The sequence below is a fragment of the Lepidochelys olivacea genome, assembly GCF_965140295.1.
Source record: "Lepidochelys olivacea isolate rLepOli2 genome assembly, chromosome: 23".
Classification (NCBI taxonomy): Eukaryota; Metazoa; Chordata; order Testudines; family Cheloniidae; genus Lepidochelys; species Lepidochelys olivacea.
Genome location: NC_140433.1, coordinates 5,594,566 through 5,606,572, shown reverse-complemented (window position 1 = coordinate 5,606,572; position 12,007 = coordinate 5,594,566). Strand labels below are relative to the sequence as shown.

The following is a 12,007-nucleotide window of genomic DNA, read 5'->3' as shown; positions in this document are numbered from 1 at the left end:
GGCCTTTCTGCCTCCCTGTCTGTGTGGGGCGTGTCCCTCCCTGGGGCGGGGCTCATCTCCCTGACCCTCCAGAGAAACCTCCTGCTGGGGGAGTCTGGTGGGGGGGTGAGGGAGGGAGCAGTGGGTGCTGGAGGGGAGGAAGGGGAGGGGAGGGAGCAGTGGGTGTTAGGGGGAGGGGCAGTGGGGAAGGGGCGGGGCTGAGGGGGGGAGGGGCTGAGGGGGGGTTGGGGAAGGGGCGGGGCTGGGGGGGGCTGGTGGAACCTGGTGGGAGGTTGCTATGGGTTGGAACCTAGGGAGGGGCGGAGCCCGGTTGGGGTTGATAAGGGGCGGAGCCTAGAGGGAGGTTGGTGGGGGCGGAGCCTAGGGAGGGTCAGGGCGGGGACGGAGCCGGGTTGGGGGTGGCTAAGGGGCGGAGCCTGAAGGAAGGTCGGTGGGGGTGGAGTCTCGGTAGGGGGCGGGGCTAGGTCGGTAGGGGGCGGGGCCTCGTGAGGTTGCTACGGACCCGCTTCCGGGGGCGGGGTCAGAGGTGGCTTCCGGAGGGAAGATGGCGGCGGCGGCGGTGGCGGCTCCCGACGGGACCCCCGCGCTGCTCCCCGAGCTGAAGAGCCAGTTCCGGACCCGCGAAGGCTCCTACCGGCTCCTGGCGCCGCCGGGGCCCGAGCCCCGCAGCCGGGGGGGCCCCGCCGCCGCCGCGCCGCCCCCCGGGGGCCCCTCCCCGCCCGCGCCCCCGCCCGGCCCCGCCGCTCCCGCCGCGCTGCCCCCGGTGCGGCTCTCGCTGGTGCGGCTGCTGCTGCCGCCCGAGGGGCCCGAGCCCGCCGAGCCGGGCGAGCCCGCCGAGCGCAGCCGCCTCTGCTGCAACCTGGGCCGGGAGCTCTACTTCTACTCGGGCTGCGGGCCGGGCCCCGGCGGCCGCGGCAGCAGGCGGGTGAGGGGGGGGCGCGGTATTAACGGGGGGTTGGGGGGCAGGACGGGAGCACCCCCATGTGCGGGGTACAGGGGTGGTGGCTGGGAAGGGGACCTGGGCGAAGGAGGGGACTGGGGAAGTGGGTGGGGAAGGGGAGGACCCGGGTGAGGGGGCTCTGGGGGGCCCCGGGTTGAGTGGGTAACGGGGTGTGGGGGGGAGCCCTGAGCAGAGGGGGCTGGGAAGCGATCTCTTGAGGGGTGGAAGAAGGGGTCGAGGAGAGGGAGGTAACTGGGAGGGGCAGGGGAGTAAGCGGATGCCAAGGGGCCCGGGGGGGGGGGCGGGAAGCTGGTACAAGGATTGGGGGAGCAATTAGGTCATGGGGTGCAGTCAAGTTGTGGGGGGATCGAGGGGGCCTGAGGCGAGCACGTTGATAATGGGGAGAGAGGGAGGAGTTGGTTTTTAGGGCCGGGGGGGAGCTGGAATCGGCAAATCCCCAGGGAAGGGAGAAGGTTCCCTCCAGAAGCAAGATCTGCAGGGACCCCCAAAGTGAAGAGGGAATCTGGGTGGTTGCAGAGGAAGGGAGAAGGGGAGCCTGAGGCTGGAGGGAAGAGAAACCCCTGAGGAGGAGGAGAGGGATGGAACCAGGAATCCTGAGGGGGGCTGGGGAGTGTGTGGGGGTCCTTCCCCGGGGAGGGGAGGGGGTTAAGCTCCTGCAGGGGAGCGTGTGGGGTTGGATTCCAGACAGAGGGAAGAGCCTCCGCTGAGGGGGTGCTTGGAGGCCCCAGTGTTCGTGCGCTGAGAGGCGTGCAGGCAGTAAGAGTTTAGGAGAGAGTGAGCTGTTTAGCTCCAGTGAAGGCCAAAGGTGGCAGCGACAGGCGTCTGTCCTGTTCACTTTGGGCATCCGCCCTGTGCTGTTGCTTTCAAACAGCTGCACAAACAAGCTACGCAATCAACCCCTGCCGAATTCTGTGCTGGTGCTGGGTGCCGCTTTGCTACTCTGCAGTCCCCCATTTCCACAAGATTTAGCAACAGAGATGTTGCTGCCGTGAGTCTTTCTACTGCCACTTCTCTGACATACACTCCAGTGCAAATATTTGTACAGCAGCAGTTGGGATGTACAACCCTGGGAGGAGGATGCTGACTTTAGATCTCTGAGCTTTTAGTTGACCGTAAGGTTGTTGGAGATGTGAGGGGTCTGGGCCCATTTCCAGAGAGATCTTGGCAGTTGGGGCCAAACTATGGTATCCGTTACTGAGCCTGACCAATCAAAGTATATTTAATGATGCAGCATCCTTGTGTGTGTTTCCAGCGTGTGTTAATGGGCTGTTCCAGCTGCGCACACAGGACCGTGGGTGAGCATGGTGCTTCAGATGGATAAGATGACTGTACACCTGAAATTGGGAGCACTAAGGTTCTCGATCTGTCACTAGGGCAACTAAGGGAGGCTGTGTGGAGACTAACACTTACACGGCTGGCACTCTTCCACATCAGAGCCCTTGCTGTGCCAGTTCTCTCTCGATCCTCCCCGGGGAGGGGCAGGGAAAGCGGAGCCACCGAAAGGGGAAAGTTTTAGCCTTCTTTAAAAGGCTCGTTTGGCATCTTGTGTGGGTTGAAGAGGGTGGCGGGGGGTGTTGTGGAGAAGCCTTCTGGGGGTTAGATGTAATTGGGGGTTCTCTCTAGGGGTTGTGTAAGCAGTTAGGAAACTGTTCAAATCTTTACTGCAATGTGATCGCATCACTGGAGATGCACATCGAAATGGTGTGAGAGCAATTGCTGCTTACAGTGAACAGTTGGCTGCTTAAGCCTTAAAATAAGTTTCAGAGTAGCAGCCGTGTTAGTCTGTATCCGCAAAAAGAAAAAGAGGGGACGTGTATTAGTCAGGCACAGCTGGTTGTAATCCCTGTCACAGTCACGTCAAAAATGGTCAGGCTTGGGCAGGAAAGAGGGGTCTAGTGCTTAGAGCAGGAAGGAGCTGAGAATTGGGATTCCTGGGTTCCATCCCCAAGCTCTGGGAGGGGAGAGGGGTCTTGTGGTTAGAGCAGGAAGGGGCTGAGAGTTGGGATTTCTGGGTTCTGTTACTGGCTCTGTCACTTCTTGACACAGAAAAATCACTTCCCTTCTTTGCCTGAATTTCCCCATCTATAAAGTCAGCGGGATGGTACTGTCCCGGGAGGAAGGGGCTGGGCCTCCGTAACCGATGTCTGTCCACACTCTGAGACCCTTGGCAGCAGGGCGCGGCAGGAGGGAGGGGATTCGCTGTCCTGAACAGTTATTGAGTTCAGTTGCTTGCCTTGGGGATCCTACCCTGAACAGGAGCAGCAGCGATAATCCCCTGTTCCTGCCAGCACCTCCCACCATGCCATAAAAACTCCACGGCCCACCTGAGCCACAACAACTTTTTCTGCATATAAAAGGCAGGGACGGCATTAGGGGGTAGCAAACGGGAGCCACGTGAAGCTAAGTTGCTGAGGCTTCAGGTGGCGGGGCTCAGAGCCCGGGGCTTCAGCTTTCTGTCCTGGGACCCAGTGAGTCTAATGCTGGCCCTGCTTGGTGGATCCCTTAAAATCTGCTAGCGGCCCCAGGTGGCCCTGAACCCCTGCTTGAGGGTCCTGGCTCTAGATCCAATCCTGCAAAGTGTGTAGGTTTACGGGGGGGGGGATGTAACTGACATTTCCTCTTTCAAAGCCAGCGGCTTCTCACCCCTCCTGGTGTTGTTGAATTCCAGTCCCTCGATCTGAACAAGCCCATCGACAAGCGCATCTACAAAGGCACTCAGCCCACCTGCCACGACTTCAACCAGTTCACAGCCACCACTGACAGCATCTCACTGCTGGTGGGCTTCTCTGCTGGCCAGGTTCAGTACCTGGATCTCATCAAGAAGGACACCAGCAAGTTGTTTAATGAGGAGGTGAGATCCCCGCTGCTAACGAGCCTTTTGCTCCCTCCTTAGCCTGGGCAGGATTTCATCCAGCCTCCTGAGCCCTGCTGCCATTATGGGTCTTGTAACTCGCCACCTTCCTGTTCAGAGCCCAGCTGTGCTGGTCCCCAGACTGGCCGCTAGAGAGCAGTGCAAGATTTCCCATGCTCCTGGCATCACTTCACATTTCACAAGCTAAGCAGGGTCAGGCTGGGCCAGAGTTTGCGGGAGGCTCTGTTAGGCAGTTCTCTTCCCTCTGATTGGTTACTGAGCCCTGTGTGTTTCTAGGGGTCACTGGACGCTCAAGGGGAGCCTGTCATTATAAATCGTCTTCTGAGGTCGTTAACGTTCTGTCCGTTACCTGAAATAACCCCTGTAGCAGCAGCAACCAGAGGGGGACTTCACAGCTGCTCTTGTTTGTGTGGGTGATGTACTTTGCTGTGGGGGTTGTGCCTGACTCTCAGCTAGCAAAACACTCCCCTGCTGCAGCCTGGGCCTGCTAAAGGCTTCCTGCTGTAGCTGGCAAGTTTCTTGTTTAGCTGCAGGGGTTTTCAAACGAGGCTGCGGTTTGCACGGGAAAGGGTTAATGGTGAAGCAGAGGGATGGGAACGGGATACAGGCCCTTCAGCCTGGAGGTTTCTGGTTCAGGTCCAGCCCAGTTTGGGACGCAGTTGCCATCTGTCCCTTGGTCTGTATGCAACGAGTTGGGGAGTTCTCAGTCTAGGGCCCAGCAGGCCACATCACAAGCTACTGTCCCAACCAGCCCCAGTGGACTGGCCAAGGACTGGACAGGCCCCTAACCTGAATTCCCCTCTCCGCCCTGGGGGGCTCCCCCTAGGGAAGGGCACCTCAGTCTGATACCTGCTCTCTGTTTCACATTGCCCCAGCGGCTCATCGACAAGACGAAGGTGACCTACCTGAAGTGGATCCCGGAGACAGAGGGCCTCTTCCTGGCCTCCCACGCCAGTGGGCACCTGTACCTGTACAACATGGAGCACCCGTGCGGCTCCGCCTCACCCCAGTACACCCTCCTCAAGCAGGGCGAGGGCTTCGCCGTCTACGCCTGCAAGAGCAAAAGCGCCCGCAACCCACTGGTGAAGTGGGCGGTGGGCGAGGGGGCCCTCAACGAGTTCGCCTTCTCACCCGACGGCCGCTACCTGGCCTGCGTCAGCCAGGACGGCTGCCTCCGCGTCTTCCACTTCGACTCCATGCTGCTGCAGGGAATGATGAAGAGCTACTTTGGGGGGCTGCTGTGCGTCTGCTGGAGCCCCGACGGGCGCTACATCGTCACTGGTGGCGAAGACGACCTGGTGACCGTCTGGTCCTTTGCCGAGGGCCGGGTCATCGCCAGGGGGCACGGGCACAAGTCCTGGGTCAACGCGGTGGCCTTCGACCCCTACACCAGCAGCGTGGAGGAGGAGGAACCGCCAGAGCTAAGCGGCAGCGACGAGGAGCCCCAGGAGCCGGCCCACTTTGGCCGGGTGCGGACTAGCAGCACCCTGTCCCGCCTCTCCAAGCACAGCACCAAGAGCTCCCCCTCGGTGACCTACCGCTTCGGCTCGGCCGGCCAGGACACTCAGTTCTGCTTGTGGGACCTGACGGAGGACGTGCTGTACCCCCACCCCCCGCTCTCCCGGGCCCGGACTCTCACAAACACCTTCAGCTCTGGCATCCCCTCCTCGGTGAGCGGCGGGAGCAACCTGGCTGGGGAGCCGGGGGTCAGCAGCGGGGGGTCCATCCTGCCCCGCTCGCTCTCGCGCTCCAACAGCCTGCCCCACCCGGCCGTTACCAGCGCCGCCAAGAGCCAGGTGGCGGACAGCGCCGTGCCCTTCAGCATCGGCAAGTTCGCCACGCTCACCCTGCAGGAGCGCCGGGACAAGAACGCCGAGAAGGAGCACAAGCGGTATCACAGCCTGGGCAACATCAGTAAGAGCAACGACAAGATCAGCGGGGCGCCCCGGAGCAAGCTGGACACGGCCAAGGTCTTGGGCACGGCCCTCTGCCCCCGCATCCACGAGGTGCCCCTGCTGGAGCCCCTGGTCTGCAAGAAGATTGCCCACGAGCGGCTGACGGTGCTGCTCTTCCTGGAGGACTGCATCATCACCGCCTGCCAGGAGGGGCTCATCTGCACCTGGGCCAGGCCTGGGAAAGCCGTAAGTACAGCTGCAGGGCTGCCCTGGGAATGGGGAGGCCTGCACGTACTGATCCCAGAGCGGCCAAGGCTTCTGCTTCCCCTCTGGCGCTCGTGGAGCCCTGCAGCCTGTGGGGAATGGTTCCTGGCAGGGGGACCACACAGGGGCAGTGCTCTGAGGAGAGGGGAGGGAAGTGGGAAAGGCTGTTGTACTCAGGGGGGCATTTGGGACAGCAGCTAAGAAATTAGGGAGTGGGGTCTAGTGCAAAGTGGTGTCAGGACCTCTGGGGTCCATTCCTGGCTCTGGGAGGGGAGTGGGGACTGACTATTGGAACAGGCTCTAGCTTCTATACACTGCCCCAAAACTTTACTGCTGCAGAAGGTCAAGTGCATTGACGTAAACCCTGCAAACGGGCCAGCTCAGCCCCCCAGCTCTAACTCTGCTCTCTGCGAGAGGGCCACCACGCCACTCTGCCCTTCCCGACGGTACGCAGTGATGTGGGGACGCTGCACATGGGACAGTAGGAAGCTGTCTGAGCGTGTCCTCACTAGGGGAATAGGGCTGGCTTACGACCACCAGCTACGCCGGGGTTGGACTTGCCTACGCTGCACAGACCACTCCGGATGCTGCTCCCCTGGGCCTTCGTCCGGGGGATTCTGTTGGGCACGTCCCCTGAATGGGGCCCAGCAATCTTCCAGACAGTCTGAGTGAGCAAGTGGATTTTAGAGCTCTTAGAAAAATCAGCTGTTAACAAGAGTCAGCCTTTGCTGTAGGGATGCTGCTGGCCCAGGTGATTCCTGTCTCTGCCGCTGACTCGCTGGTTTGGTTTTCAACCCTGGGGGCAAATCACTTCATCGGCCTCCGGATTGACTCTGTTCTGGAGTGGCAACGCGGCCCTGCCTCAGAAGCATTGCGGGAGGTGTCCAGCAATTGCTGGGTGCCACCTGATTTGTCGAAAGTTACTCCAACAGGGGACCCCAAAAGGCTCAGACACCAGGAGGCTAATGAATGCCCCCTCCCCCCCCCACTGTTGTTTTAAAAAAATCTCCGGAGGTTGAAGCTAATCTCGTGATTTGTGGGGGCAGGTTTCTGAGCACTTGGGGTTAACTTTGCCCTTCCCTGTCTCTGCAGTTGGGGTGGCGTGTCTTCCACCTTCCCCCCCACCCTTTAACTGGTGCCTGGGAGCACAGAGGTGTGAAATCGGGGATACCTACAGTGCCGCCCCCCCCCCCCCCCCCCGCTGACACAGCCACCCCCAGCGGTTCTGTGGCAGGAACGCCCAGCTGCTCACACTGACTCATCTTCCAGCTTCCCCCCCCCCCCCCACCACACACACACTTTGTGCTGCTTGCTCTGAGATGATCCGTGCAATTTGCCTTCTCTTGCTTCTCAGGCTGTCGGGCCTGAGACAAACCATCCTCGCTGCCCCCTGCAGCCGATTTCAGGAGCGACCCCGAGACGCGGCTAGTCCAGAACCAGCCCGGTCCCGTGCGCGGCAGAGAAGCAGAGACCAAATGGGGGGGTGCCTTTGGGTACGTCTGGACTGCAGCTGGCAGCGAGCCTCCCAGCCCGGGCTGACGTTCGCGCCCTGGGGAGGTTGCAGCTCTGGCAGAGACTCAGGCCCTCCTGGCCGGCCCAAACCACCGCTGGAGCCGCAACATCCGCAGTGCTGGGCGTGAGCCACACTAGCTCAAGTCGTGTGGAAGTGAGGCCCTGCTGCATGTTGGCCCTAGAGCAGCGTGTTCCCCTCTGGCCCAGACGGGGCTGGGTCCTGTCACTAGTGTGTGTGGGGGGGTGCCCCTTTCCACCCATCTCCATGGTGGTTGTAGCCTGCAGGCAAAGGGTTAACACGCCAGGCTGCTGGCCTGTCACTGACTTTGCCGGGAAACAGGACTGGTGAGTGATGCGCTTAAAACCCGGCAGGACCTGCCTCTGCGCCCCGGCTCTGCCTGCTGTCAGTGAGGGCCTGGGGGTTGCGTGATCCCAGGGGCACCTGGCCCCTCAGCTGCCCTTCTTGAAGTTCTTTAACTCACTCCTTGTCGTCCCCCAGCCTGAGCCTTGGGACCCCCGTCGGAGCCAGGCACCCTGTGTCCCGGAGACGGTCGCTGGCTCTGAATCAGGCAGGCGGGGGGGTCGTGTGGACTCTCGTTAGTGCTTGGAATCCCATGGGCTGCAGCTGCTTCTCTGTGGAGCCGCCTGGCCCCTCTGTGCTGCAGGGTCGTTGGCTCCCCAGATCTTGTCCCAATGGGAGCCTGTGGCTAGAAAGCTTTGGGTGCACAGGGCAGCCTGGGGGGCCGAGCCCCGTTAACAGGATGGGGGGTGGGGGAGGGGATGGTGAGCCCTGTCCTGCCGATACAACAAGGGCTTCACAGCTGCCAACTCAGCCCTGATTTCACCCAGATGTCCCAGCGGCTGGCATGTCGACTGCCTCCCCGGTAGAGGTGATTCCAGTGGCTTTGTGGTGTCTGGGACCGGAGTGGGGGCTTGTTCAGCAGAAGAGCTTAGCCTCTGGAAGGCAGTTTCCATCCAGCCCTGCACCGTGTAGTGCCGTGCGCCCCCCCCCCCAAAACGTGCTGGGACTCCAGATGGGCTCACGAACAAAGGCAAGCAATGGGATTTGATCCCTGTCACCAGCCCTGACAGCTGCTCCGGGGCTCGGCGAGGGGAGCAGGGGACTCTCTCGATCTCACCTGTCTCCACCAACGGAGGTTCTGCCGCCTGCACGGCCCCCACCGCCTTCAGTGGATACGCCCCTGGGTGGGGGCTCTGGGCTTCGCCGCTGGGTGCCCTTGGGCAAGATATTTCCCCTCCCTGTGCCTCAGTTTCCCCACCTGCGCAGTGGGGCTAATGACACTGACCTCCTTCGTAAAGCACTTTGAGGTGGATTGTTGTGTTTGCGGGGGTGGGCATGTTGTGCCAGGTGCTGTGCAGACAGAGAGCGGGGGGGTGGGGGGTGTGCAGGGGGAGAGACTCCCTGTCCCAAAGAGCTCACGGCTGGAAAAAACGTAGTACCCAGGCAAAGCTCTGCACCTGGCCACTGCCCCCAGGTTAGAGGGTGGGGGGAACAGGAGCAGGTCTGTGATGGGCTGGGCTGGCAGACATTTGCTCTTGTAGGCCAGGAATCAGGTGCAGGGACCGGCCCCTTCTGGCTCCGGCTGCTGCAAAGGGAACCGAAGAGGTGGGGCCCAGATCCTCCAGCGTGGTTTGGTGCCTAGTTTCTGTTGGTTCAGGTGGAGTTTGGTACCTCGATCCCTTTGCCGGGCTGGGCCCTGGTCGGTGCCTGTGTTTCAGGCCCTGGCAACGGGGCATCAGCCTGGGGTCCTGGGACTGGGGAGGTGCAAAGTTTTCTGACTTGTGGGGCCTGGTTTGCCCCGTTGCAGCCTCTTGTCCCTGTCTGTTGTTGTGTGGTGTGTGTATCCCCCACCCCCCGGTTCTAACCATCTCCCCCTTCCCTTTCAGAACCTCCCCTCTCAGAATGGCAGCTCGCCCAGTGGCACTGTGGTATAACCCAGGGACCGCCTGCCCCCCCACTCGGTGCCAGCTTGGCCGCCTGGCACCGCCCAGACTCCGGGCCCTCGTTATTTAACGCTAATTGACGCTGCGTGGACAGACGCTGCCCGTGGTGGTGAGCCACTAACAGAGGTTTAATATATAGATACCCGTCTACAGTGCACAGGCCCCTCTGTCCCTTAACGTATTAATGGCCCCTGTTTAAAGCTTTGTGGAACTTCAGCCCTGGAGTGATGGGAGCAGAGCCGGTCTCCCCAGAGCCCTCATTTTGCACAACTGCCTGGAGCGCTGGAGCTGCGAGCTGCCCAGGGGTGCTGCGGGGGGGGGCTTTCTGCTGCCTCAGTTTCCCCAGAACACACTGGAGTGGCCAGAAGGGCCCCTACAGGTTGGCACTACCTGCACTTCCTCTGCCAAGAGACAACCACCCTGGAGCATACGCAGTCCTGGAGGCAGCCGGAGACCTGGCACCCTGCCCCCACATGGGCACAAGCTACCGCCGGCATCCCCGGCACCACCTGCTGCTGTCCCAGATCCCTTGCAGGCAGGCTGGGCTTTGTCCTGAGCCAGCAGTCGCTCTCATGGTCGAGCTGAGGGGGGGCCTGCCTGTCTCTGTCCTTGCCCTGCAGGGCCTCTGTGCCCGCTGTTACTACTGATCCCCGGCCCCAGAGATGGCAGGGCTGAGTGGAAAGGTGCCCAGAGGGCGGCAGTTTGGCAAATGCCTCCCCCTCCCCTCTGTGGGAGCGACCCCCAAAGAGAAACTCCCAGGCTGCTGTGCCAGTGTCCTGCGTTATACCCGGTCTGGCCATCTGCTCTGTGCCTGGGCAGAGCTGGGAGCTGGCCTTGTCAGACCCCCCACTCCCCAGGGGCAAGGGCACTGCCATGCACCTTGGCTCTCCCCAGCCTCCCTGGAGCTGTGGGTGCTCACGGCACTGCCTGGCTACCGGCCCCTTCTTCCTGCAGCTGGCCACAGCGACTACCCCTTCCGCCTCTTAAAGCCTGGGCCGCCAGCTCCAGCTGGGGTTGGACACAGCTGCCCCTGTGCTCCTCTGAGCCCCTCTCCCTGGGAACGGCCACCCTGGCCTCATGTAGAATCACGGGGGGGGATGCTGAGTGGCACTTGGCCCCAGCTGCCTGAGCAACTGCCACTGCCTCCCGCCCTGGGGGAAGGCTGGCAGGACATGCACCTTTCGCTGGTCCGGGCCCGGGGAACTCTCCACCTCTGGAGCAGGCGACCCTGGGTCCCCCTGGGAGCTGACCAGAACCCAACGTGCATCCCTCCGGCTTGACTTGTGCTTGTCCCTGCTCGTTCCCCTGCCTGCTGGGATGGGGGAGAGCCCAGCCTTGCTGTACACCCAGCGTGGGCACTGGGAGAGCCCGGTCCGCACAAAGAACAGTATTAGCCTTGGTATCCCCTGCCCCATGGCCACTCACCTGTGCCCTCTAGCCCACTCCCCTGCAAGCAGCCCTCTGGGGCTCTGTGCAGGCACCACGTTGCCCTACTACTGCTGGCCGAGGGCATCTGCCCACTGGATGCCCCCCAGCAGCCCACACCCCTTGTCCACCCCTGCGTGGGGGGCAGGGCCCGCAGGGATTGGGTACCCCTCTGCTGTCTGTTCCCCTTGTGGCTGAATGTCTAAGTTATGGAGCTGCGGATCTGCAAGTTCTTATTTATACTAAAGAAACAATTTTCACACCCATGCCTCCACTCTGTCTGCGCCTCCAGTTGGGCTCTGCGCTGCCCATGGGGCGATGCCAGCATAGGGCAAAGACAGGGCTGCTCCTGCCAGCCATAGCATGCGCAGCCCCAGCTCCTCTCTTGGTACCAAGGTGGGGAAGGCCGGTGCCATCTGACCACCTCGCTACTTATAATAATTCACTGTGTGTCTTCATAAGCCAGGTGCCAACCAGGCTCAGGGCCCCTGTGTACCTGGCTCTGCCCAGACACACAGTGACCGATGTCAGGGCCCTGTCATGCCGCGTGCGGCCCAGACACACAGTCACTGAGATTGGGGCCCCTCAGGCCAGGTGCGGCCAGACACGCAGTGACCGAGATCAGGGGGCCGGACGTGGCCCAGGCACACAGTGACCAAGATCGGGGTCCCGTCGCACCGGGCGCTGCCCAGCATGAGAGCATCCCAATCCCAGAGCTCCGGCTGAGCAGGGGGCAGGGACTGGCCAGCCCATTGCACTGGGTTAGCTCCAGTTGCTGTGAAGTGGGGGGGCAGGCTGGGGGACAAGATTGGCGCCATTTCTAGCTGGGCAGCCAGCACGGGCATGAACAACTATTGTGCCCATGTGTGAAGTAGTCTGAGGGGGGCGACAGCGGGCTTAGCACCAGCTGAACTTAACTGGCTTTCAACCCCCTGCTGGCTGCAACCTGGCCAGGGCGACGGGGGGAGCTGAGCAGGGATGTGGGGTGGGGGTAGGAATCGAACCTGCCTCTGAGTTCCAGGCCAGGGTCTCCGCTGGGCTTTGGAATCGCAAAATGCATCTATGGGGTTTTTTCAAGTGGTAGGACAATGCCTAGGGATCTCTGCCCCAGCC

At 61.8% G+C, this 12,007-nt stretch overlaps 1 protein-coding gene across 2 annotated transcripts; it reads left to right on the top strand.

Moving 5' to 3' along the window:
* Positions 1 to 502: 502 nt before the first annotated feature.
* Positions 503 to 11,142, top strand: DMWD (DM1 locus, WD repeat containing). Of its 2 annotated transcripts, XR_014709305.1 has the most exons (5): positions 503 to 925; positions 3,630 to 3,812; positions 4,709 to 5,974; positions 7,347 to 7,485; positions 9,413 to 11,142. XR_014709305.1 is itself a non-coding variant. In XM_084612302.1 (4 exons), the coding sequence occupies exons 1-4, from the start codon at positions 545 to 547 to the stop codon at positions 9,458 to 9,460; spliced, it is 1,878 nt and encodes a 625-aa protein (XP_084468428.1). In that variant the 5' UTR covers positions 504 to 544; the 3' UTR covers positions 9,461 to 11,142. The 2 variants fall into 2 exon arrangements, 1 of the variants encoding a protein (XP_084468428.1); XM_084612302.1 differs by lacking the exon at positions 7,347 to 7,485 and having other exon boundaries at positions 504 to 925.
* Positions 11,143 to 12,007: the final 865 nt, after the last annotated feature.